Raw genomic sequence first — 27,652 nt, forward strand, 5'->3', positions numbered from 1 at the left:
GCGGTACCAGTACCGTCGTCGCCGTCCCCGGCAACGGCGACCGCTGGTACGAGCAGCGCCGCCATTAGCAACCATTAGCACAGCCTCATGCTACAGGGAGACTCCTCGCGCTGGGTGACCGGCCACAGGGTGCTGTGTCTGGGGAAGAGGAGCAGGAAGACCGGGGCCTGGAGCTCCGCGGCGCCGCAGTGCAGAGAGACTGGTCAGGCTGCGGCTGCCTGCGGCTGGAAGCGGCTGTGTGACAGGGAGAGGAGGAAGACCAGGAGCTCAGCAGGGCCGCGGTGTGCAGGGTGCAGAGCACCCCGGTCAGGCTGCGGCTGGAAGCAGCTGTGTGTCGGGGAGAGGATCAGGGAGACTCGACGCGACACCGGTACCGGTAATAAGGGCAGCAACACATTCTGTGCTTCTGTATGTGCTTCTCTGAATCCTAGTGGGGCTTTTTTTCGGCAGACCGACCGGGGGTGGGGGGCAGCAGGGGCTGAATTGGTGGGTTCATGTGTCTGTGTCTGAGCAGCTCAGAGCGGTTACAAACTACTTGTAGTTTCTAAGCGGAGGGGGTGGGGACGAGGCGGGTCGAGGAGGAGCAGGAGAGACGAGGGGATTGGATGGAGGGTACGAGCCAGTGGGAGCCGGACGGGGCGCGCGGCGCCCATTGGTCAATTTCTATGCAGGCCCACGGCTGATAGACTGAATGGATTTTTTTGGTTCTTTTTGCTATTTATATTGTGTATATCGGACCACAGGACCATAATCACTGTATAAACAATGTTAATAATAATTACCAATGCTCCAAATCGTAGACCATAGCTTTAAACATTTGGAGTGGCACAATAACCCTCGTCAAACAAAAAACGACCGTGTTTCAGGCGAAAAAATACTATAAGTCCACGGTGAACGCAGGTGAGAAAGGGGAAGGAGAAAAAAACTCTGTCAGCTTGACCTTTCCTGTGTGCTCTCACTTCTTCACTGGTGGTGACTGCGTCACTTCCTGAGGCGCTCCTTCACAACAAGAGCATGCTCCTTCAGAATATAATATTTTTAGATGCTGCATTTGATTTGAACTCAATTTATATTCGAGAAAGTGAAAGTATAGAATACAGGTGTTAAAGACTGTGTGTGGTGTTTTTAATCATAATTTCAAAAAAGAATAAGAATTAGTTAAAGGGACATTGTGTAACTTCTCCTGTTATCTATTCACGAAAATCAATTATTTGGTTCAAAAGTCTGTTTTTTATTCATCAGTAATCCCCAGAGGTGGCAAGTAACGAAGTACAAATACTTCGTTACTGTACTTAAGTAGATTTTTCAGGTATCTGTACTTTACTTGAGTATTTATTTTTCTGACGACTTTTTACTTTTACTCCCTACATTTATACGCAAAAATATGTACTTTCTACTCCTTACATTGTAAAAACAGGCTCGTTACTTTTTTTTTTGACACGACGTAAAAGCACCGGTAAAAGACGTGACGAACTAGAGAGGGAGAACAAGAGGGAGGAGGGAGGGGGGGCGGTAGAGAGAGAACCGAGTTACCAACTTGTACTGTAGCAGCGACATGGAGGCAGCAGCATGGAGGAAGGAAGCTATGGTGGTTGGATTATCCGACGGGGGGGTCGGACACTGTACAATCTGCGCAATATAGCGCATTTATCGTTTACGAGCGGCAAAGCGCAACCTGTCCATGTGCCCATGTCTGTGTGTACGTGTGCGCGCGTGTGCGCGCGTGTGCGCGCGTGTACGTGTGGTGCGAGAGAGACGGCAGGTGGACTGACTGGCAGAGATGAGAGGTGGTGAAACGCTGTTTAAAAATTCTTATTGTTATTATTTTGTGAGAGTCTGTGGCGGCCCAAACGTTGGGAAACACTGCCTCTGGTCAGTTCAATCTTGATAATTCTGTCTGAACTTTTTTTGTTTAACAAAATTATCAAATGATGTAGGTTTCATTAACGGCAAAAATTCATTTTTACTTTTTACTTTTACTTTGAAAGTACATTTCAGAGCCTGTACTTTCTTACTTTTACTTAAAGCAGAAGTAAGCGATATTTTTTGTGTTAATATAAGTCTTAAATAGTTGTATCTTCCGACAGCAATCACTTACATAGAGTGTTTGGTCTGAAACACGGGTCTGTCAGTCACTCTGCTCTGCTCTGAGCCGAGGAGAAAACTTTTCTCGTATCCTACAATTTTTATCCAATGAGGAGAGAGAACGGCATGCAGGGCTGTGTGTGCAGCCAAGGGATGCGCCTGAATGTGGTGATGTAGGGACGAGGACCAATAGATCCATGACGAGGGCGGGGGCTGCTAACTCCATCGGCTGACAAGACGTTATGGTGCGTTCAAGGCAACTCGTAACTGGTGTTTTTCCGACCTGTGAAGTCGTACCAGTTCGATCTGGTACGAGTTCACGGGTCAGAAGTTACGAGTGGCCGTTATAGTGACTTTCACAGGTAAAACAGGTTGGAAAAACACGAGTGGGTTGCCTGGAACGCTACAAAGTCGTAAGTTGTGACTTGAAGCTGTAATTTACGGTTTCAAAAGCCTGCCTGGAACGCAGCATTAGCCAAAACGACCGGATCGCTTACTTCTGCTTTAAGTACAGAATATGAGTACTTTTGCCACCTCTGTGTACAATACAAATGCCTACAATTCACCATAGTGAAGTACATTAGGATACATTTTGTGTCCGGCTGGTAAACTTAGGCTATGTGAACAATAACATTGATGAAATGGATTCAAGATGAATTATCGTGTGGTTATTTGCTTTGCAGTGAATCGTGCAATGGAAATACTTTTTACTTTTAATAATACTTTTGAGTAAATTTCAGAGCCTGTACTTTTTACTTTTACTTGAGTAGATATTTGGATCAGTACTTTTACTTTTACTTAAGTCGTTTTTTACACAGGTACTTTTACTTCTACTCGAGTAAAGAATCTGGGTACTTTTGCCATCTCTGGTAATCCCCCCATCAACAAACTGAAGTGTTCCTTTCATCTCTGAATTAGCCGTTCATATCATTCATATCTACATGGAGCGGGTAAGCTCGGTGCTGGCTGCCATGTGGTGTCGCCATGTTTTTACGTTCAGTGGCAGCGTGACGGTAGGAAACCACGGAAACTCAGCGGAGACACCGGAGCTGTCGGCTCAGATCGAGGTGGCGTCTGTGAAAAGTCACCGCGGTAACACAGTGAGGAGGAATGGAGCGTTACACTGATGCTGCATTCACCTGCAGTCGGGCAGACGGCCGTCGGTAACAAACCAGATGTCATTTTAGTCACAGAAGTCGAGAGAAAGCCGGTAAAACGTGGGTCAGGTAAACGATTCGACATCGCCATGACAACATATTGTCACGTGTATTGTTTTGCCTCGTGCTGACGGACCACTTGTTTACAGAGGCTTGTTTATGCCGTTACGTGCAGCAGCTGCCGTCCGTCTGCCGTCTACCCAATTTCAGGTGAATGCAACATGAAAAATATGATTGAGTTGCTTGCAATTTACAACCGCAACGCTAGATGGGAGTAATTCCTACACAATGTACCTTTAAAATATATATATATCAGTAAATTTTTTATCAAAAGAAATTTCAGGCGACCCCATTTGAATTCAAGATTCCAAGGTTGAAAATCACTGCTTTAACCCCTCCCTTCCTCATGTTGTCATTCGTGCTCAGTAACTTTAGAATACTGCAATTTGCCAAACAAACACTTAACAACTTTGTATGTAAACTGTCACTATATTACTAGAAAGGCACCAACATATTCCTGCAGCGTCTGGGTGATGAGCTCTTTCTAACATGGGTTCAGTTTGGTGGAGATGCTGAAAAAGTCTAAACCATATGAGTCATTTTCATCAATCAAAGCATTGAGGTTTGCTGTTTATTTTCTACATTTTTTAAACTTAAAGCAGAAGTAAGCGGAATATTTGTGTTAATATAAGTCTTAAATTGTTCTATCTTCCGACAGCAATCACTTATATAGAGTGTTTGGTCTGAAACACTGGTCTGTCAGTCATTCTGCTCTGCTGTAAGCCAAGGAGAAAACTTTCCTTGTATCCTACAACCTTTATCCAATGAGGAAAGAGAACGGCATAAAGGGGCAGTCCTCTCTGTGTGTGCAGCCAAGGGATGCGCGTGAATGTGGTGACGTAGGGACGAGGGCGGGGACTGCTAACTCCTAGAGCTGTGCGATACTGCAAAATTTGGTATCGATCCAATACCAAGTAAATACAGGGCCAGTATTGCCGATTCCGATACCAATACCAATACTTTTTACTACTACCATCTACATGCATAATCTATTCGCAAATTTGAATAAAAACTTCAATTTTCATGATTATTTAATTATTTTGTAAGTTTTCCTTTAATTAATCATGTCTATGATGATAATAAAACACAGGACAAAGTTGTCTTATTCTATTAATCAGTCTGCTAAATTACTGTGATGACCAATTACACTGAAAAATAACATTAGCTGTAAAAAAAAAAAACTCCAAACGTCACTCCTCTTCCGCTCTGCACAATCATGAAGCCACAGCAGTGCACTGCTCGCCTCGCAGTGAGTGAAAGTGGGGGGGGGGAGCGGAGGAAAGGGGAGGGGCTAATTGAGCATGAGTGAAGTGAGAGAAGAGCGGTGTTGTATGGCCCGTCGGTCACTTTGTAAATAACTGGAGTTGTACAGAAGAGAAAGTGAAACTTAAGAATCGATCTCATCACACAAGTATCGATCAATACCCAATACCAACGTTAGTATCGATACTATCGATATTTTAAATCGATCCGCCCACCCCTACTAACTCCATCTGCTGACAAGAAGTTAGCCAAAACCACCAGATCGCTTACTTCTGCTTTAAATTTGTTGCCTCTCTGTCCAAAACAAGCTGTTCCTGTATTGGTGAACTCTAGTCTTTCCTTATGTGAACAAACAGAGCACATTTCTGACCTGATGGAGAGTTTGGCTCCTCTCTATCGACGTCACTACAGCTCAAATCTCTTAACCCACATGAGGAGCAAACACAGGGAGCCCGCTGTTCCACGACCTCTCATCCAGCACCCTGTGAGAAGATCATTTGATCAGATTTTATATATTCTATCTCTACATGTTTTTTTAATAAGCCACAAACCTCCACGGTGCATGTGTTGGTTCTGTGGTTCTAACACCCTGCGTGACCTCCTGATCCAGGATGTTGTTGCACATCCTGGGATTGTGTTGGAGGGGACTGTGCCTCAGTACTTAGATGGGATCTGGACGCATCGCCACCTAGAGGTCACCAGCAGTTTTACAGTTGAGAGCCGTGATGCCAAACAGGTAAAAACATACATGCAGGAACTGTTTTGTCTCCTGTTGCCTGATCTGGATGTATATACATGTTTTTTCTGTGACTTCACTCCAGGTATTTGAGGGTGGTTGGGAGTGTAAGACCGAGCTGGTTCTCTCTGGCTGTCAGATCTGTACCTCCATAGAAGACCACCGTGAGTTAGTGGATGACATGTGCCGACACATCACAGGTGTGCGCCAGTAGACCACAGCATCTTCCCGACAGCCAATATCAACATATTTCTGATGCTGATGAATTATTCTATTCAATAAGCACACTTTAATAATGTGTGTGCATGTTGCTTTTGTGTGGCCGTGTGCTCCAGGTAAATCAAGTGGAACATTGACATGTTGGGATTGCCCCACAGCATTCCCTGTCTTCATCCAGCACCCTTACAGTGCCCCAGTGTGTCTGGCTACCGTATCACGCCGGGAACAGACACGGTGGGCCAATATACTACGGGCTGCAACACAACATCAGAGCACAGGTACATACATCACTCTATGCTTCAAAGCCTCCTTTGAAGTTATTCTTCTGTAGTCTATTGACTTGATATCTGCTATCTGCCGCCCGCCAGCGCTCTGGTGCCAAGATTCACCAGAATCCAGGGCCTTTTTTGATGCCGTGTTTACTTTGAAGAAGCTCAGAGAAAACGGTCAGACACACGTACATCCAATGGGCAACGAGGAAGAGGTGAGAAAAGCCATCGGTGTCTTCATCGTCTCATTACAATCTTGTTTTCTCACCTTCTTAATCTCTGATTCTCCTCTTGCCCACTTTAAACCACAATACTTTCTGTGTTGTCCTTAGAGTTTAACCATCTACTAATCATCAGATAAAGGGTTTGCTGTTTTCACCTACTTGTGTGTGTCGGCTTGGGCGTGGTAGTGGGGGGAAAAGGGGACTTGACTACCCAGGGTCCAAGTAGGGAGAGGGCCCATGAAAATCTTGAAATTATTATTTTTTTCGAATGAACTGGGCCCTCCAATATTGATAACATCAAGAGAATGAACTCCGTGTCAAAGTCCTCCCAACATATTGGACATTCTGGGGGCCCCCTCTTGGAGGCGTAAAATGGTTTAGTCCATCCATAGACAGCGGCCAGTGACAAGTGTAACGTCAGTGAGCCCATGAATGAGGCTAGCTTTCAGCATGCCACCCAAAAAACATAAATCGGGGTATCAGTAAAAGAAAGAAAGAAAAAGAAAGAATTAAGGAAAGCAACTGTGCCATAAATCGATTTGTTACCTTTAATTGTCTGTGCAAGCTAATTTTAGAACAGTTCAAAGTTCAAGTTCAAACAGTGTTTATTATCCCCAAAGGGGCAATTATCTGTGCAGCAGATATGATATTAGATAATAATGGAACGTTACGAGTTGTTTTCGAGGTAAATGCAAAGCCAGTATAGTGCCGAAAAGAGATTGTTTCCGGAAAACTTAAAACTGTCCCCGACGGAAACACGCTTTGGTGGCTTTGTATAAATTTACCTCAAAAACAACTCTGCGCTTTGTGCACTGGCATGGATAGGGGCCCACTGACATTACGAGTGCACAGGGCCCAGAATTTAGTGCTACGCCCCTGTGTGTCTGTGTGCTGTCACATATGAAGGAATTGTTGTTGTTCTTTTCCAGACACAGGAGCCTGACCGCTCCTCTCATCTTTCGACTTGTGTCTCTCTGTGCTCCTCCTCAGGTGTTGGTGTGCATGCTGATGGAAGAACTGATGTCCTACCTGAAGGATCAAGTCTTCCATAGGATTGCCGTACTTGTACATCACAGCAGCAGGAAGCAAGCTTGGATAAGGGTGGGTGAAATGGATGAAAAAATATTTGCAAACACATAACTATACCCAGGTAAACCGGTGGACTTGTATTTCTTCCACTTGACATCTAGTATGTGTATTTCTGCCTGTCAGCTGCTGTCTGAGGTCTACACCAAAGCGAATCAGCAGGTAAAAGCTGTGATGACAGCTCTGAAGGAGGAGCTGTCACTTTATCGTTTGGATCTGGAAAAACAGATGTCTGCAGGGCTGCAACAGGCCGGTCTGCTGCACGACCACATCGCTCACACAATCACAGGTGTGTGTGTGTGTGTGTTTTTGTCCGTGAAGTCAGAAAGGAGCTCTTGTCATCCTGATCGTCTTTGCTGCTCTGTTTCTTCTCATCCCAGAGGACATGTGTGGACACATGTTACAGTCTTTGCAGCACGTGATCATCCCAAGACTCGACCGCACTGTGCAGGAAGTGGCCACGCCCATCTGTGATGGGTTTGCATCAACCTGGCAATACTTCCTGGAGACATGTGATGACATCATAGACCTTGGATCAATGAGCATATCAGTAAAAGATATTAAAAAAGAGGTACAATGGTTAGTTGTAATGGTAAAACTTAGTACAACTTTCATTTCATTATTTTTCAAAGATTAAATATTAAAAATTGCTAGATTTAAATTATGTATTATGACCTCAGTGGGTTCAAGGAAAACTCCAAGAGGTCCTAAAATATTTCAATGAATAAGAGAAAAACAACAGTTAAAGAGAATTAAGTTTTGTGTGACTTATTTCTAATTTCTGTATTTCTTTTTATATGTGATACTTTATTATATTTTTTTTAATTCTTGGAAAACCATTAAATGAAAAGTCATCCTCTCTTTTTGGTGGAACTGGTGACCACTGACACACTAACTTCACGACCTGTGTGGTCCAAAAAGGGCTGCGAGGGCGACTCAAACGTTGTGGCTGCCAATTCTTTTTTTGTTTGTTTTTTACACTAAGAAGCAGCAGAGGAAGGATCTGTGATAAAAACTTCCCTCAGGTGACAGCTGAGGTGTTTTTATAGTGTCTTTAGCCCACTTCATTACTCGTCTGGCAGGAATACAATTCAAGAGCTATGTGGTGGAATGTGAAGTCTTCACTTGGCTTCAGGCGTAAAATGCCTTGATGGAAGCTCGTATAATGGCTCTCTTGAAACATAAATAATATTTTATAGACACTGATATCTTATGAACCGTCTTCAATTAAACCAGGATGGAATTCATCATTTTTACACCAGATACAAGGATTTTGCAAAGAGTTAGATAGTCTCCTACAGGAAACATCTAGGGTGGCTTAACACTCTCTGGTAAAATTGAACATGGGATGTTTTGTATCCGAGGTGCTGACACCTCTGAGTGGCCTCGGGCCAGATGATGGCAGGATGTGGCAGTGCCTGAACAGATTACAGCTGAGCTCAGAGGGATGTGCGTGGCTACAGGAAACATGGGGAGTCCCCAGTGGAGCATGGAGACCTTTGGTACTCAAAGCCCAGAACGCTCTCTACAAGGTCATTAAAAAACAAAACAAACAAAAAAAAAACACGCACACATTGTCTGGGTTAAGGCAATCTTTTTTTTTTTTTTTTTTTTTTACAGTGCTTTCTTTTACATCCATCTGCTCTCATCTCTCTTCCAGGTGGTTGACATGTGTGCTGTGATGTTCTGCAGGTTGGTCTCTCGGTATCCATGTGGCTCCTCTGACTCTGCTCAGCTCACAGCCGTGCTGTGTAGGGTCAAAGACAGAGTGACCAAGGTGTGTAACAGTGTGAGCTTGGGAAAAACACACATCTCAAAATGCTGCTGTCACTAATCTCAGATTTCTCCATCTCAAACTGTTTTTTCCCGTTATGGTGGCAGTATAGGCTTGTGGTTATTTTGTCTCTTAGACCGTATCCTGACCCGAAGCATTGTGTAGAAACTGTAGGTACATGTACTGTAGTAGTGACTAACTATCTAGCTTGTTGAATACACTTAACTTTATCAACTCCTGCGGTTCTGGATAAAACTTTCAGGCATCTCTATATTGTTGACTAGCTTTAAACTTAAGCAAAAGGTATGTGACTAAGTACAAGTTACTAATGTTGCTAGCTGATGGCACACACTTTCATTTTCAATACTTAATATATTACTTTTTTTTTTTTTTTTTTTACTTTTCTCTGCTGGAGCCTGACCCTTCACTGAACCAGGCTCCTTTTCCTGGAGAGAAATTGATCATCTGATTGCTACTGTACAACTAACACTTAATGTAATGAAAACCTTCTTATACACAGCAGCTGGATGAAGAACTGTTGGCTCTTCGATCTCAACTAATTCTGGAGATGACCCTGCAGATAACACTGGCAGCGTTTCTACACAGTGTGGGTGAGCAGGTACAGTATTTGTCTTTATGTATTTGTGCATTAAATGTTTGACCTTTTTTGGTTTTCATCTGTAGTTGATTTCTTGGTTTTAGGATTTGTCATGTTACAATACCATGGTGAATTCAGAGAAAGCTGTCTTCATCCACCCCGACACGATCTTCCACTCCATCCTGAAACACAGCCTGGCCTCTTACATCCAGTCAGGTACAGTGTATGAAAAGTGATTTTGCTGTTGTTGTTGTTGTTGTTATTGGCTGGGTCAAAACAACAACTGCTATGTGTGTTTTTTGTCCCCTGCAGTGATGAGATACTCCCTGCCATGGCACTTTGTGCCTCTCCCTGTCAGTCCCACTCATCCCTGCAGCTCTGTTGCTCTCTCTTTTTATGATTCAGCAAACGAGCGGCTGCCTCCTTGTGACTGTGAGCAGAGTGTCTGTCAAACCTCTGCCTCTATCTCAGGATCTGAGACACTTTCACCAAGCACCATGCCTTACCAGGACAACACTTTAACCAACTTGGAAAACCACATTGTCCCAATACTGGATGCAGGAGAATATGTGCGTCTCACTGAGACATGAAGAAGCGGTAGCCCAGCACAACTGACTGGAGTGCAGGGCCACAACCTCCACATAAAGTAATAATGTTGGTTTACATTTATTTCAACCCTTTAAATGTGTATTTGTTCAAATGACAAAGTCATATCATAAACCATGTCACCTGCATGTTAGTTTTGCAGTTAAATAGCTAATTAAATATGTGAAGCAACTTATTGATTGGTCAATACACACAACAATAATTAATATATAAGAACTACCAATCATCACTTGATACCAGCTTCTTATATGAGATGATTAACCTCTGCTTTACATCACAGAGATGTAATTAGTGCTTTTAGTGGTACCTCCTCATCCTGAGGATGATGATGTCATAAGGAATCACAGGATTCAAATAACTGAGAAGAAAATTTTAAAATAATCTGTCACACAGGTCATTCATTTTCCAGGCTGCTGATGTTTTGCCTTTTTTTTTTCTTGTGAAAAAGAAAAAGCAATTTGAGAAGAAAGACAAACCACAGCTCTTGTTATGAGGGGGGCAAACAGTTTTACTTTGAAACACCTCTGTATAGTTGAGGTAGACCATCCCCATTCTTTTTAATAGGGAACTTATATCTTCAGGGGTACAGGCCTGTTGTAGTCTGAAACCCGACACGCCCATGGTTCTCTGGCCGCTTTCTACAGCTGCATCAGTTCTTAAAGGGGAGGACAGCAGATTGCCGGGTTTAGTGGCTATACGGAAGGTCATTTATATGATCTATCTGAATCTAACCTGAACCTAAACCCGGTAGCAGCTGCCTGGTGTGATGCTTTTTTTTTTTTTTGCCGTGTGGAGCAAACTCACGGAGGCTGGCCTACGACGGTCTTCAGAGAGCAGCGAGTTCCCCTTAAGCCAGCCCAGACCTGCCCTTTAATTCAGCTGCTCCTCTCCTCCGCCATGTATCCACTGTCGGCATAACACAACAGCGGGACCCTCAGCCTCCCTCCACATCCCCCTGAAGCTTCTCTGTCCGCCGCGTCACCACCCAGCGCCTGTCCCCTGTCCCCTGCCATGCCCCGGGTCGGCCCGCTGCTGCCCGCCCTGCTGTTGGTTCTCCTGCCGGGCCTGAGCCGGGGCTACTTCCCGGAGGAGCGCTGGAGCCCCGAGTCTCCGCTCCTCGCGCCCCGGCTCGTCATCGCGCTGGTCTGCCGCAACTCGGCGCACTCTCTGCCGCTGTTCCTCGGTGCCATCGAGCGTCTCAACTACCCGAAGGACCGCATTGCGTTGTGGTGAGTGTCATCAATGTAAACCTTTAAAAAAAAAAAACTAAACAAATAATAGGTAACAGCCACGAAAATGAATAATACTATCAGAGCGAAGTGCCCAGGTACATTTAATGAGTACTAAAGTAGCTAGGACAGAGTGATTTAACGGTAGGCTGAGCTCATTACAGAAACATAGAGACACGTCAAACCCACGCAGGAGCAGGCTAATGATGTGGTGAGATGTGGCCAGGTGGGGACGCACGAGCGCCTTATCTCCGCTGTTAATTAACCAAGTCAGAGGTTAAATGACACGGGCGCGCGCGCTGGGGGCGTTCTGCGGTGTACTGAGGGTCGTGTCCATGAAAAAGTTCCATTCAGTCCCAGATCCCGTTCTCATCACCCCTCCGGATTTTCCCCCCGTCCACCCCCCCCTCTCTTTTCTTCCCCCTCCCTGATCCACTTCCACATCTTCTCCTTGTTTTGCAGACTCGGCAGGAAACAAAATGAAAAAAACAACAACAAAAAAACAAACACAAAATCACATAAGGGTACAACAAAGTGTGTCTAGTTGTGGTGGTTTACCTTCCTGTACCTCGGGCTGTTTTCTGTCACCCAGTCCCCCCCTCCTTCCTCCTTCCTTCCAGATCATTCTTTTCTCCAGCACTGTGCTCGTTTCCTCTTCTCAGTTTGGTCTCCTGCCATCAGATCTGTTTGTGAAGATTGAATTAATCTTCACACCTGACAGGTTAGATTATATATCAGTGCCAGCACACAAAAGAAAGGCCAACAGCCTCAAGCCAGAGTTGGATTTGATGTGACTGTGAGTTTTGGATTAGATGTTAATTGCTAGTTTGATCCAAGAGGCCACTGTGCCTCTTCTGCATGTTGAACTGACCTCTTCCAGTGAGAGATGGAAATGAGGCATTGAAGTGCCCGCCGTGTGTCTCTTTAAATAAACCAGCCTGGATGTTGAATTCTTTATTTCCCCGCTCGTTGTATTTTTGCCAGAGATTCAGTCTCTGTGTCTGACTCTTAACTATGCCCATGTGGCAGCCTTGGTTTTCAGTGTGGTTGCTTTGATCTGAACCATGTCCCCTCTTTCTGTGGAATAACTGATACACTATGTTTTGAAATGCAGCGTGAAAGACATAAACGGAGCAGCTATAGCCCGGCCGCCTGGAGTTATCGGCGTGACAAGTTAAAATCAAGTACTTGGCAAGCGGCAACACAGACACACATGCAATGCACACACACACTGCCCAGTGGTGAGGGTGTGTTCTACAGGAACACGCAGAATGAATATTATCAATTCAGAAATCTTCCCTTTTTTTTATCCCTTCATCTCTCTCATATCCGTTAGGCACGCTTCCACCGCTGGCATGCAAGTCCTCCCAAATATTTACTTGAACCTTTTTTTTTATTGACAACCTCTGCCCATTCAGAACTTCACAGCGATCCATAGTTGACTCACACAGAGAGGGAAAGTTAGAGAGAGGGAGAGAGAGAGGGGGGGGGGGGGGGAGTCACATGTAGGTGCTGGGACGGCACTGCTGTGTTAAAACACCACGGACAGATGGGAAAATAACACCTGCAGCACGCCGACTGTCACTCACTGCATGAAGGGGTCTTCACTAAACCAATTCCTCTCACATTTACGCATTCTTTCACTCTCCGACCCCGTCTGTGTCTCTGCAACCCCCACTCGACACACACTGAGATTTGTTATGATAACACAGACAGCAGACGAATGCCACCCCTCCCCTTCTCGACCCCTATTGTCTGTCTTTGTTCTTCTGTGTCCACATCTGATGTTGGCGATGTGCAACTCTGCTGTAATGACAACAAGCCCCCTCAGAGAATGAGTAGAAGAGCTGCATAGTAATAATTTTTGATTGATTATCGCCTGGTATTTGGTTTTTTTATAATCTGTTTATCTTAAATGTTGTCTTGTCCATGTCTGACTGCACTAATCTCTTAAAGGAATAGTTCACTCAAAATTGAAATTTCACTCATTATCTACTCACCCTCATGTCGACTAAGGGCTGGGAGAAGTTTCAGAGTTATCCGTGGCTTCTCTGAGTTACAGGGGGTCTCGGCGGTTGCAAATGGATACCAACTGTCGTAAAAAAAAAAACACACCAAAAAACATCCAAATACCATGCTGCTCGTATGTAATGTCCGTCTTGTATTGAAGCCCCGAAATGTGGAATTGTCCCGAAAAAAATTAAATAAGTCTATATTTCAAGCTTGTTTGTAGCGGAAGCTTCTCGAAGCTCCTCTTCCCGGTTCGTCAAATTAGGACGAACTGGGAAGATGACGGACCCTGGTTCATCCAAATTTGACGAACCGGGAAGAGGAGCTTCCTCTACAAACAAGCTTGAAATATAGACTTATTTAATTTTTTTCGGAACAATTTCGCATTTCGGGGCTTCAGTACAAGACGGACATTACATACGAGCAGCATGGAGGTATTTGGATGTTTTTTGGTGTGTCTTTTTGTTACGAAGACAGTTGGTATCCATTTGCAACCGTTATATGGACATGCACTGCTACGCCGAGACCCCCTGTAACTCAGAGAAGCCACGGAGGACTCTGAAACTTCTCCCAGCCCTTAGTCCACATGAGGGTGAGTAGATAATGAGTGAAATTTCAATTTTGGGTGAACTATCCCTTTAAATGTTGTCTTGTCCATGTCTGACTGCAATAATCTCTTAAGATGCATTGATCTATATTATTCATACTAACAACGGATCAAGGCCTCATTCATAGTGATGCACCTACAAAGAATTATCTCCCATCTCGGCCGTCTCCCTCAGCACTATGAGCATCTTTCACCTCATTGTTTTGTCTTCTGTGCAGATAACCCTTATTTTCTCACAGGCAGCAGACAGCTGTTTTAAGTTTAAAAAGCAACAACCTAAAAACTGTCGCATTTCTACATGTGCAGCCAAAACTGAGCGAACGGTGGAGTATATTTTGGCTAGAAACACCGAATGAAATGAATACTAACGTCATTGGACTGGATGGTTGGATGTGTTACCAGGCAGGTTTTTGACAACACCTCCACCCTAACAGCTTCATAATACCATAATATGTCACATTATGAGTCTGTAATCCCCCAGGTGACAAAATAAGACTGAACATGAACTGCTGGTTTTCTACTGTGCCAGAGCTAATGCTGAAAGTTTGTGATTTGTAGCGCAATAGAATTATTAACAGTAAATTGTTCAATTTATTTTTGGTTTCATTTTTAGATTGCAAATTATTTTTAGGCTGAGTGGTAAGCTGCTTCCAAGGAGTTGATAGTGATTCTCAATTTACTGTTATATATTAATATTTACATGTTTATTTTGAAATTGGGATAGAGTGAATAATCATTATATAATTCATTATATAACCATATTGAATGAACAAACGTTTTAATTTCTGATTAATCTCTTCATTGTTTTCTGATTAATCAGTTAATTGTTTAGCCACAAACAAATGAAATATTTTTCCAGAGTGTGTGGTGCCATCTATAAATAGATATAAAGATTCTGGATTTATAATGATAAAAACAACAGACAGGCATGTTTAATGCATACCTAGTTACAGAGTTTCAAGTAACAATTCATGCAAAGACATTACCTCATTGCAAGAAATGGATGGACTGGACCTGAAACAATGTTTTTCAATTGCCATATGAGTTGGAGAATAATACTTGCTGACAAATATTCATAACCAAGGCAATATCATGCACAGGCTTTGCTGAGGTGCCCAGAATTTAGTCAGTGTCCCAGTGCAACGCAGTGAAGGAGGAATTTTATAACAACAGTACAAAAAAACTGTTTTTATGAGTCTGATCTCAAGGTCAGTATCAGGACAACTGTCATCTCTACATGCTGATGATATGATTGAAGATTTTCTCCATATTTCTGCCTATAAACCAGAGTAGCAGTAGCTCATTGTCTGCAGATCAAGGTGCATGCATGTTTGACTTGTGGTTGTTTTCATCCTCCCACAGGGTGGCGACAGATCACAACATAGATAACACAACGGCAATCCTGAGAGACTGGCTCATCAAGGTGCAGAGTTACTATCACTATGTGGAGTGGAGACCTGAAGATGAACCCAGGTATCGTGTGTCTGAGCCAGCGAGCATGTGTGTGTGTGTGTGTGAGAGAGATGAACAGGTAGCCTAATTGGTCTGTCTGTGCTTGTCTCAGTGCCTTTGAAGACGAGGTGGGGTCTAAGCACTGGAATAATCTCCGTTATGAACACGTAATGAAGCTCCGCCAAGCAGCGTTGGACACCGCCCGCGAGATCTGGGCCGACTACCTCCTGGTATATTATCATCCACTCAACATCTTCCTTTTATGTGTCACAGTCTGATTTGACAGCACTGGACTCTTAAAACATCCATCTGTTGTCCATATCTGCTTATGACTGTTCAGGGTTATGGGGTAAAAATAAAAATGTAGAACCATAGCTTAGTATTTTACATGGAAAATGAAAATGACATATTGTAATTAACTGTGGGCACTCTGAGCACACGGACCTCTACAAAGCCAACGTCAAACAAAATACATCAGACTTCGGAAGTAAAAAGTAAAAATAAAATCAAATTTATGGCCAGTGCCTCTATTCTGGAAAAAAATGTAACCAGTGTCCCATCCCCCAAACAAAAACAAAGCAAATCGGTTCATTAGTTTTACAAGTAATTCAGCAAAAAAAAAACAACATCCATTTAACAGACACAGATGAAAACATTAATATGAAAACAGTAATATTGTTTTATTTGAAACTTGTGGCCGATGTGTGGACAGTAATAAGGCCTAGGCTAAAGTGGTTGTGCCTGATGTTGATACTGTTTCTTGAGAGTTGAACATTTTTAAATCAATTGTGCAATTAGTCAGACATTTACAGTTTGAAAACAAATTTGTGATGGCAACACTGGCTCTGAACCTTAAACAGTTTGTCGGCACTTCTTCATTTCATTTCATTTTCCTTTATTTATTCAGGGAAGGTCAATTGAGAGCAATGACGCCCTGATTACAAAAACACAATTATACAATATACAAGGTCATGATCCACAATTACATACAGGCTGTAAAACATTTGATAATAAGTTGTTAAAACTATCTAAGGAAATACGATGATCCAGTTTCAGACAGTTTTGTAGGTTATTCCACTTTTGGGGGCATAAAACTGAAAGGCAGTCTTCCCCAATTCTGTCCTGATACTGGGAATTTGTAAAACCAAGGTGTCCTGTGAACGAGTGTGCAAGTTACAAATTCTAAGTGAGATTAAGCTGGTAAGATAAACAGGTAAAATTTCAAGTAAAGCTTTGTAAATAAAAACCATGCAATGTTGTTCCCTCCTTACACTTAAGGATGGCCATCCAACCTTATTATGAAGAACACAGTGATGGGTTCGGAACCCATCTCCAGTAATAAAACGAAGAGAGGAGTGATAAAGTGCATCCAGGGGTTTCAATGCAGAGAGAGCAGCATGCATGTAAATGACATCACCGTAATCAAGTGCAGATAAGAAAATGGCCTGAACAAGTTCTTTTCTACATTCCATTGACAGACAAGATCTATTACGATATAAGAATGATCATTTTCCCTTAAGTTTTTTGGTAAGATCGGAAATATGAGTTTTAAAAGACAGTTTGTCATCCAACCAAATGCCCAGATATTTGTAACTTGAAACTCTCTCTTCGAGCATATATGGTCCCTTCTTATTGGGTCATTGAAATTTGAGCCAAAACACATCTGTCTGGGATAAACAGAATATCAGCTGATGTTTCCGCAGGTTTCAGGTCAGGCTCTATAGTTACAGTTTGAAATGTCAGCCGACTAATGGCCTCGGCTTTAAATTGGCACCAGGAAATGCACTGGACAAAATATTATGGCTAAAGAACATTAGTTTGTTTGGGAGCAGTCTTTATTTATTGGAGCTGCTGTTGTTGTAGATGCACTGAGCCAAACATATATATAAGCTTTAAATGTCAAGGTTTGACACTGACAAAACTGTTCTCCTCTGGACACGGAGCATTTATTCAAAACACACCTAAGAGTAAGTACAGTGTGTTGCAAATGCAGTTCCAGTCTGCTGGTGAAGGTTGTTGCGGATGCAGAGGGAGCTGCTCTGTGGTCCCACCGTGCTGCTGTGGCTCCATCCATCATTCAGAGTCGGTGGGTGACATTTTGTCTGTGCTCCCGTGTGATAGCCGTCAATACTGTGGCCCTCTCCTCCATGTGTAGGTGGCTGACTGTGACAACCTGCTCACCAATCCGGATGTGTTGTGGAAACTGATGAGGGAGAACAAGACCATCGTAGCTCCCATGTTGGAGTCCAGAGCTGCATACTCCAACTTCTGGTGCGGCATGACTTCACAGGTACCACACACGTTTTCCTCCACCTCTGACACCTCCATCCTTTTGGACCAGATTTAAAGGTACATTGTGTAAGAATTCCTCCCATCTAGCGGTGGGGTTGTAGATCACAAGCAACTCAGTCGTATTCTTCATGCTACATTCACGTGAAAATGGTTAGATGGCAGACGGACAACAGCCGCTGCAGGTAACGGCTTAAACAAGCCTCTATGTAAACAAGTGGTCCGTCAGCACGAGGCAGAACAATACACGTGACAGTATGTTGTCATGGCGATGTCGTATTGTTGACCTGACCCACGTTTTACCGGCTTTCTCTCGACTTCTGTGACTAAAATGACATCTGGTTTGTTACCGACAGCCGTTTTTCCGACTACACCTGAATGCAGCATTCACATGCAGTCCTCACAGTCCTCACTGCATTACCGCGGTGACTTTTCACAGACGCCACCTCGACCTGAGCCGACAGCTCCGGTGTCTCCGGTGAGTTTCTGTGGTTTCCTACCGTCACGCTGCCACTGAACGTAAAAACATGGCAGCCAGCACCGAGCTTACCCGCTCCATGTGATATGAACGGCAAATTCAGAGCTGAAAGGAACACTTTAGTTTGTTGATGGGGGTAATTATTGATGAATGAAAAACCTACTTTTGAACGAAATAATCGATTTTCGTGAATAGACAACAGGAGAACTTACACAATGTACCTTTAAACTTTCTGTATATGGAGTGGCTGATACAGTATGGGTGTGGTATAAATATTCAGCTTTGACTAATGTAGTAACACCTGTGACAGCCAGATGGCAAAGAAAAAACACCTGCAGTGAGCGATCAGAATTTACATTAAATATTTAAAATAGTCAAGGTCACTTTAAAGTCATCCAAGCAGCCAGATGCTTTTAAGTCTCTGTAAAAGTATTAAACAAATGTTATGCGTGGGACTGAAATGATGAATAATAATATCTCCATGAACCCAAATGAAGTCCAGTATTAAATCTCTTCGTCACTGATGGTGAGTTAAATATCAATTTTCATGCGCAGCTGCTGAATAATCGCACGCATCTCCTGCCACCTTCACAACACACAGATTTAATCTTGAAGGAATTTTACACTTGATTATTTTTTCTTATGCATGAAGAAATTGAGTTTGTGAAATAAGTCACTTCAGAAATGCTGCAAGTGAGCTCTTATGAGAGCATAGGAGGGATGTTTTCTGCTGTATGCTGTGGTAAATATGATTTGTAAATCAAAGCAAATGATTTTCTTTGTCTCACAGCAGAACTGAAACTCGCCTGATCTGATAACACAAGATTAAACTCCGATAAAAGTGGATGACATCAGTCAGCTATATCGACTCAAAGACTAGAGGCCTCGGTGTCTTTAAATGTTTGGTTGCCTCATAGGTCATTTAAATTCATGTTGTAAAAACTTTTTGATGTTTGGATAGTGTGAGTGGAAAATTCAAATTATTATCTCGAATGTGCGCACACAACACACACACACGCAGTTGTGTCAGCATGCTTCTGACTAATCAAACTTGCATATCTGATGTATCACGCATGCCGTCTGTGATCTATTTCTGTCTCAGCAGGATGCCTTCGAGTACTCATCTTTGCTTCTTTACAAATCAGAGTAGACATTCGGACATTGTCTATCTTGCAGCCCAAAATAAACCAACTTCAACCCAGTGTCAGGTTCTCGGATTCCTCCGCACAACATGTTCCACATTGACAGTTAATAGGCCTGTAGCCAAAAGGCAATAAGCGCATGTTGTCAGTCTCTTTTTCTATAAGTTGGCATGACTCCATACCAGTGTATTACATTGTTTTTACAATAATATTTCAGTAGGCTCAGACTTAGTGCAGCCAGTTTCCCACAGATGAGGTTCAGAGATGGACAGAGTACTCGACCCTAGTACTTGAGTAAGAGTACAAATACAGTAGCTCAGTCAACATGTTATCGAGTAAGAGTAAAAAAGTACTTGCTTTTAAAGGTACTTAAGTATCCAAAAGTACATGCTTTTAAAGGTACTTTAAGTAAAAATAAGAGTATAGTAAATGTCTTATTTTTCACATCAATGAATTACTATATTTTTTTCTAAATTAATTTAAGGATCTTTTAACTCTTGTTTCTCAGAATTAACTCTTTGAAACCACCTTCACTGATGTGCTGCTTTCAGGGGTTAGGGTTTCCTTCTTGGACAAACACAGCTTGTGTTCAATAGTATTTTAGAAAAAAAAAAGAGCAGACCTGAAAGTAACGAGTACTTTTCAGCCTTCCTAGAAATTAACTCGAGTAAAAGTCAAAATATTTGTCTTGGAAATGTATTCAAGTAAGAGTAATAAGTACCAAAAAAATCTAATACTAAAAAAGTAAAGTAAAAGTAAAGTACAAATCCTCTGGATATGTACTTAAGTACAGTACTCAAGTAAATTTACTCCGTTGCTGTCCACCACAGATGAGGTTCCCCTTGGCAGCTTTTGTTATTTCATGTGAAACTGTACAGAGAACTGTTTGTTCCTGCTCCCTCCAGGGTTACTACAAGCGTACTCCAGCCTACATGCCCATCCGTAAGCTGGAGCGTCGCGGTTGTTTCGCTGTCCCGATGGTCCACTCCACCTACCTGGTGGACCTACAGAAAGAGGCCTCCCGTCAGCTGGCCTTCTATCCACCGCACCCAGAGTACAGCTGGTCCCTTGACGATGTCATCGTCTTTGCCTACTCAGCTCGCATGGCAGGTGAGATGAACACCGGAGAGACACAAGACTCTGGAGGTTAACGTCCCTTCCTGGACGGACGTGCTGTGTTTGTGTGTGTTAAAGCATTGTTTGTCCTTTCTTTATTCTCTCTCAGATGTGCAGATGTATGTGTGCAACAAAGAAAGTTATGGGTATTTCCCAGTGCCGATGCGCTCCCATGCAACCTTGCAGGATGAGGCGGAGAGTTTCCTACATACACAGCTTGAGGTCATGGGTGAGTCAAGAGGTTGAAGAGGTCAAACACCAGACCTCAATGCTTTCTTTGTGCTCACTGCTTTTGCTAAATGGTGAGTTTACTTGTGATGAAGCCTGTAAACTGACACGACACTGTGATTGTGGTGTGTGTTGGTTTAAGATTGATTGATCTATTGTCACTGCAGCCATCTTTCTTTTGCTTTTAATGGCTTTTTTTCATCTCGGGCTTTGAAAACAGCCTATAATCAAACTAAATGTTTCTGGAAGTGGCCAAAAAGCAGTGTAAGGGTTAATTACAGACATTACTTCTGCTCAGACGTTTCTGCAGACAGGTTTTTCCTATTGAAGCTTTTGGCATGATAAACATGGAAAGCTATGATGCTACAAACGTATGTGAGTGAGAAAAGCTTATGCCATTATAATGCTAAGGAACTGCAGTGACAGATCACTTCCATGTTGTCAGAATTGTCAGCTGACGTGTTAGTAGCTGACTTTTGAGAAATGCATTTTGTCACTGTGGAGGAAATGTTTCCTTCTCGAGGTTAGTGTAGGCTCATGAGAGCCATGAGCATGTCATGAGAGCAGTCGTTTATTGTCTGTCTCTGGGATTGCTGGGAAGACACTGATATGGTCCAGCTGGCCCAGTCCCCAATGGCAGTTGGCATAGCAACCAAGGCCATAATGATATCATGGACTGAGACTCCAGTCCAATGAGGGAATAACCATAACACAGCCGCCCTTCAGTTCCGGGACAGAGCGTCTGCCCTCGAAATTCCTTAGACAAAGCAAAGCAGGTAATGTAAGGCCATGTTTATAGTTTGGTCCCCAATACAAACTGTACATGTGTTAGGTTAGATACTGTGCTTATATCCTTATATGGAGATGTGGGAAGTATTAAGTAAGTTGTGTAAGTGTTGGATACGCCTTACCGGGAGCATGACCTTCAGCATCGGGTGGTATCTCAGATCTTTAGTGAATCCTGAAACATCTTTTATCACAAGTTGACCAGTCTATGCATCTCAGCTTTATGCTCTTCTGTATAGCCAACACTGTATAGGGAAACACCTGAAGAACATGCTGTGAATCCTACAAAATGAGTAGTGATAATAATGACTATACATTTGGTTTCTATACATACTCGAGCTTGTAAAATCAAAGCGAACGTTAAACTATGCTTCATTTCGGGAGCTCCCTGTGGTTCCCTGGAAGACATTCTCAGCCCTTGTTTCAACACATTTCACATTCTCTTTGTAACCTTCCCCTCTTTTTTTCTTTGAAAGTGAAAAATCCTCCGTTGGAGCCCTCCAGCTTCCTGTCTCTTCCTCCCAAGCAGCCTAACAAGATGGGCTTTGATGAGGTACACACACACACACTAAATACCCCAAATATGTGTGTGTGTGTGTGTGTGTGAGAGAGAGAGACTTTGTGTTTGTGTGCACCCAGGTGTTCATGATAAATCTGGTGCGGAGATCTGACCGTCGCGAGCGAATGCTAAGGAGCCTGTACGAGCAGGAGATCAGCTGTAAGGTTGTTGCTGCTGTGGATGGCAAGTACGTTTCTCATCTTCCTTCTCCCTCTGTCTGTGTCTTTCTGCTCCGTGCCTCTGCAACATGCAGCATAGAGTTATGTACTGTAGGCAGGCAGGGCTGAGACAAACAACCAGGTGAAAAGCAGTGGGACGTTTGCTGTCATCTAAAGATACCCCGAATACACAGTTATCGCTCCTCTGGATAAAATCCAATTCTAATGGTTATGTTGCGCGTCCTGTTCTTAGGGTGTGTCGTGTTTAACATATTTGATTTTGTCTACTCAACACCTGCATGGCTTTTGTTACATATGCATTGTAAACTCTGCCCTTTCACACCTATGTCCCGTCCATTCAATTAGGCATGTCACGATTATACATTTTCTTAAATAAATAAATAACCATGGTACAGTACTACGATTATCACGATTATTATGCAGTAATTAATTTCACAACACTATGAATGTGTAAAATCAAATATAGTTAAATATACATTACTCATTGTTTACACAAAATATTTCAAGTATCTATTAATATATGACCAGTTCTTAATCCCCAGGGGAAGTGTTTGAAATATTCAGGTCATAAATTGTCATCTATACTAAATGTTTGCATTTATTCTAATCGTTTTTTTGTTTTGTTTTGCTTTTTTTTAATTAAAAATGACACGCTAACATCTAAATTCCTACCAATTCAATGTTAGGTTAGTTAAATGGACCAGTATCTGTGCATTTACCTTTATTTTGGCGCACATCTGCCACTAAGGTTCCAAGATCAAATTTTTGTGAAAGTAACGGTATTTATGAATCTTTACGATCAATTATTTGTGGCATTTAATACCATGATTCGTGACATCCCGTCCATTCAATGTATTATTTCCACTTCTGATCTGGTTGTCCATCCTGTCTTCTTCCTCTCAGAGCTCTGAACAAGTCTGAAATAGAGTCTATGGGGATTAAGATGCTGCCGGGGTACAAAGACCCTTATCATGGCCGACCTCTTACCAAGGGTGAACTTGGTTGTTTCCTCTCTCATTACAACATCTGGAAGGAGGTGAGCTGTTCAGACGGGCCTCGGGCCTCTTGCTTTACCTGTACACGGCAGATAACGCTTACTGCTGAAAAACACAGTAACTCAGCTGGTGTGAGGACAGACAGCATGTTTTATTTGTTTCAATAAATGTACCAGTCTATCGCTCTTCAGGATTGTTTTCGTTGTGGTTTTACTGCCCTATTTTTCAGGGAAGAAGTCCCAACTGAACGCTACAAGAACATAAAGGATAAAAAGTTAGGAGTACCAATTGTAATCAAAACCAGTAAAGGATTAAAGAATCTTTTCAATCATACTAATGCTCGATTTAGACTGTAAAATGTGTAATGAGGCTTTATCAGCCTCTCAGCAGAATTGCAATGCTCTAGTATAAATCCATATGCGTGTGTTTAGGTCGTGGACCGCGGTCTGCAGACCTCCCTGGTCATCGAGGACGATCTCCGCTTCGAGGTGTTCTTCAAACGCCGTCTCCAGACTCTGCTGCAGGAGGTGACGACACACAAGGTGGACTGGGACCTCATGTGAGTCATGCTTCAGTGAACGGAAGCAAATCACCACGTAGTAAACAGAGAGGATTATCGCTCCCCCCGCAGTGAAATCCGTCCATCTGCCACACATGATATCTCAGATAGCACTGTTCTGATGCTCAGTGATGCATCCCACCACTAAGCACTGTGTGCTCCTTATTAGAAAGCCATTCAATAAAAAGAATAAGGTGCAAGTCTATTAACATTAAAATACAACCAGAGAAGGTACATATGATTCCCTTGGAGATCAGCACTACTAACTGCAGTGATGTTTTGGAAAAAACAACATTTGTTCCAGATCATTGATACTGTATCATTTAAAGCCATCTACTAAACCAACCTCACTCCCAAAAAACATAATTAGTCAGGATCACAGTGTAAATAATTCCAACTGAAGGTCTCATCCAAGCTTATACACTGCAAAAACTCAAGTATCTTACCAAGAATATTTGTCTTATTTCTAGTCAAAATGTAATTTCTAGTCAAAACAAATCTCATTATAATCTCATTATACTTGAAATAAGACTCATCACGTAAAAGGTAGCTTGTTTTTAGACACTTTTTACTCCTTTCAAGCATTTTTTCACTTGAAATAAGTAGAAAAATCTGATAGTGGAACAAGTTTTTCTTTCTTATTACAAGCACAAAAATCTTGCTTTCACTGGCAGATTTTTCTATTTATTTTAAGTGAAAATGATCTAAAAACAAGTTCATTTTTAGGTGATGAGTCTTATTTTAAGTGGAAAGAGATATAAGCATATACAAATATTCTTGGAAATATTTTGAGTTTTTGCGGTGTAGTGTCGTCATAAAATTGTATAATAACATTGTGAAGCTGCAGCTCTGTCGAGAACAAAAATTACGCTTTTGTTACCAACTAATTCAGCGGCTGTCTCTGTATTGGACCTTTGGAGACTGGTGTTAGACATGTCGTTTGACTCGCTCCGAACTCTGTGCTTGTGCTTGTTCTATCTTTTGTTTCCCTTTGACCATAACGTTGTACAGTTACATCGGACGGAAGCGCATGCAGGTGGACCATTCGGAGAAGTCTGTGCCCAACATACACAATCTGGTGGAAGCTGACTATTCCTACTGGACTCTAGGCTACATGTTGTCATTACAAGGCGCTCGCAAGCTCCTCAAGGCCGACCCTCTGAGCAAGACGCTTCCTGTTGACGAGTTCCTCCCCGTCATGTACGACAAGCACCCCATGTGAGTCCAACCCCTTCGATCTGTTCCTCTTATCTTTGCCTTTTGATTCTGTCTCGTAGCGCTCTTGTCTAATCATGTCCCAAATTCCTCACCCATCAGTTCAGAGTACATGGACCACTTTGAGCGACGGGACCTGCGTGCCTTTTCTGCCGAGCCTCTTCTGGTTTATCCGACCCATTACACAGGAGACGCTGGCTACGTCAGTGACACGGAGACGTCGGTGGTCTGGGACAACGAGACCGTCAAGACCGACTGGGACCGAGCCAAGTCGAGGAAAACTCAGGAGCAGGAGGAGCTGAGCTTCGAGGCCCAAAACTCTGACGTGCTGCAGTCTGAACTGGAGAACTGGAGCGCACGGGACGAGCTGTGATGAGTAAGAGAAGATGAAAGGGGGAGCAAGAGCAAACTCTGGTGTACAGAGATAAGGATGAGGGCAATAGAACAAAGCTGTGATCGTGGGGGAAATGGATAAGAGAGAAGGAATAAAAGCAGAAGAGGGAGGAAAGGCAGAGTAGATGGACACAAGGCTGATAAGGGACACAAGGCTGATAGATTTCTCTCTCCATTATTTGATCTCTCTCTTTAGAGATGTGGTGTTAACTCTTGAAGAGTCAGCAAGTAGCTTTTGTTTTATTTATTGCATCCAACGTACATCCCTGTACCACAGCCCGGTCCTTTAATAATTCCACAACATCCATCCATCCGTCAATTGGCCATTCGGAGGAGGCTGAGTCAGTCCCAGCTGTCACAGGGACAGTTCCATACAATATCCAAAATAAATTCCCAATTGAGTGCTTTTACTAAACCAAAAAAATGTTTTAGATATGTAATCGACATCTGACAACTCTGTCAACTCTCCATAATGTCAGTTCACCAAAACCTGACATGTGAAAGCTGCAGTATGTTTTGAGTTTAACATTTGAGCTTCCAAAGTATAAAGACATCATATTACATCTATTTTTAGACTGAATAAACAGGTTTGAAGGAAGAAAACAGAATCATTAAAACATGGCCATATTTTCTCTCAGTGGTTCCCAACCTGGCCTTTCAATCACATGAACAAAAAGAGGAAATATTTTTCTGCTTTCCTCTTGTGTTAATCATGTGACACCTTGTAAGGTTCCTGACCCCCACTAATTCCTAGTTTTCTCCTAGTTTTCTTCTTCTTCTTCTTCTTGTAGTGACTCTTGTTTAGTTAGTTCCAAGTAGCTCATGTTATTTATTATACCTTTTTTGTGGTTATGACAAAATCTGTTTTTGGCTCAAGAATGTACTGTATCACAGTTTTTCTTTATCTTACCTCTACACTTTTACAGCAGTTTGGTTTAGTGTCACACTGTTTTCCCCTCACTACATATTGCAGTTTTGACCTAATCTTGCAACATTTGTTGCATTTTGGTTGGTGAAGATCAGAGCAACAAATGGATACATAGGCCTATATCTTTAGTAACTTTTCACATTTTGTCTCTCCTCTATGTATAAAATGTGTCTTTTTTTTTTTTTTTTTACCAAAGAACAAATAAAAATTTATAATGAAAGCTTTTATTGTTTTGTTTTTTGTTTTTTAACAACTTAGCTCAAAGTATATAGTAGCAATGTAAAGAATGCAGGTTAGTTTCTACCCAGAGCTGTAGTGGTTAATGCATGAAGACATGCTCTGCACTGCTTCCTTTTCTGCCATGCAACATTTTAATTTTAGCACAGACATGAACGACCCACAACCCAGTTTGAAAGGTTTCTTTTAATTAGTGCCTGCTGATGTTTGTCTTCCCTGCCGGTGCATAATGGTCAGTTTGGCCGCCATTGCTCCTCCTTCACTGTGTTTCCGCAGACGATCCATTATACGCCGCTGATCTGCTAAGCATGACCCTGTTGTAATTACTCTTGTACACTTTCATTATATTTACATCTGGCAGTGGCACACAGTGTTGTTACTGAATAAGTTAAGCATTGTTAGAGGAATTTTACTCAGTCGCTTTTATGCAGTTCACAAAACAGAAACATCTTTTTTAATGTAGTTCTCAGAATAGCTTGACACATGCTGATATTTGAATAAAAATGTTACTCACTTTTGAAAAGAAGACCTGCAACAATGTATGCTGAATACTGTAGAGAAGCTGAACTGAAGGTTCATAACATAATTGAGCAAGTTTTACAGTGGCAATCATAATTTGAACTTTTGGAAAGGAGAACAGGTGTACAGATGTCTTTATATCACTGCCCTGTATCACACAGAGATTTAAGTCAAACTGGGATGGTCGCAACATTTTTGTCGATTCTGTCTGAATCTTCGAGCTCTTTTAAGTGAATACAAACTAATCCAGACTCCTGTGACCTTAAAAAATAAACAAATAAAAATGGTTTTGAAGAAATTAGAAGTAGTAGTAGTTTAGAAAGTGTGTGAAAGCAGTTGTAAAAGTATATTTACACATTCACACAATATACATATTTGCTGTAACTGAGACAATCAAAATGATAATCATGAATCTATGCATTGGAAAACAAACAACAAAATGAAAACATAACCCCAATTATAATACAGAAAATTTCAACCGCCGGGCCTCTTGTATACTATCTGAAAAAAGTGCTTTTTTTATTTAACACTAATGCAACACAGAAAAGTATTGAGGTGAGTGAGGTCTGTAAGACTGATGAGAGACACAACAAAATATCTTTAGTATTTAATAGCTGTTTGTGCTCACACAATGAGAAATGTTAATGTTGAACT

At 42.3% G+C, this 27,652-nt stretch overlaps 2 protein-coding genes across 2 annotated transcripts; both read left to right on the forward strand.

The window, feature by feature from the left end:
• Positions 1-4,922: 4,922 nt before the first annotated feature.
• Positions 4,923-10,061, forward strand: LOC146991285 (protein Niban 1-like). Its single transcript, XM_085788814.1, has 13 exons — positions 4,923-5,049; positions 5,176-5,301; positions 5,387-5,501; positions 5,637-5,798; positions 5,889-6,004; positions 7,004-7,114; positions 7,226-7,388; positions 7,480-7,670; positions 8,464-8,631; positions 8,760-8,876; positions 9,394-9,492; positions 9,576-9,687; positions 9,784-10,061. Exons 1-13 carry the CDS (start codon positions 4,939-4,941, stop codon positions 10,059-10,061), a joined length of 1,869 nt encoding a protein of 622 aa, XP_085644940.1. The 5' UTR covers positions 4,923-4,938.
• A 795-nt stretch (positions 10,062-10,856) lies between these two features.
• Positions 10,857-26,460, forward strand: colgalt1b (collagen beta(1-O)galactosyltransferase 1b). The gene is made up of 12 exons (XM_085800715.1): positions 10,857-11,306; positions 15,286-15,396; positions 15,488-15,605; positions 17,531-17,665; positions 20,190-20,394; positions 20,510-20,629; positions 21,891-21,967; positions 22,054-22,160; positions 23,056-23,188; positions 23,579-23,706; positions 24,718-24,924; positions 25,024-26,460. The coding sequence occupies exons 1-12, from the start codon at positions 11,089-11,091 to the stop codon at positions 25,292-25,294; spliced, it is 1,830 nt and encodes a 609-aa protein (XP_085656841.1). The 5' UTR covers positions 10,857-11,088; the 3' UTR covers positions 25,295-26,460.
• The last annotated feature ends 1,192 nt before the right edge of the window (positions 26,461-27,652 follow it).

This window comes from Trachurus japonicus, chromosome 1 (assembly GCF_045865225.1).
Source record: "Trachurus japonicus isolate A0001 chromosome 1, Traja_1.0".
In the NCBI taxonomy this organism is placed as follows: Eukaryota; Metazoa; Chordata; class Actinopteri; order Carangiformes; family Carangidae; genus Trachurus; species Trachurus japonicus.

Coding starts and splice junctions, on each gene's coding strand:
- LOC146991285 (XM_085788814.1), top strand. CDS start 4,939: ATGGAGAGTTTGGCTCCTCTCTATCGACGTCACTACAGCTCAAATCTC. Junction 7,115..7,225: donor GGAAGCAAGCTTGGATAAGG/GTGGGTGAAATG, acceptor TCTGCCTGTCAG/CTGCTGTCTGAGGTCTACAC. Junction 8,632..8,759: donor CCCAGAACGCTCTCTACAAG/GTCATTAAAAAA, acceptor TCTCTCTTCCAG/GTGGTTGACATGTGTGCTGT.
- colgalt1b (XM_085800715.1), top strand. CDS start 11,089: ATGCCCCGGGTCGGCCCGCTGCTGCCCGCCCTGCTGTTGGTTCTCCTG. Junction 17,666..20,189: donor GGTGCGGCATGACTTCACAG/GTACCACACACG, acceptor TGCTCCCTCCAG/GGTTACTACAAGCGTACTCC. Junction 20,630..21,890: donor TACACAGCTTGAGGTCATGG/GTGAGTCAAGAG, acceptor TTTCTTTGAAAG/TGAAAAATCCTCCGTTGGAG.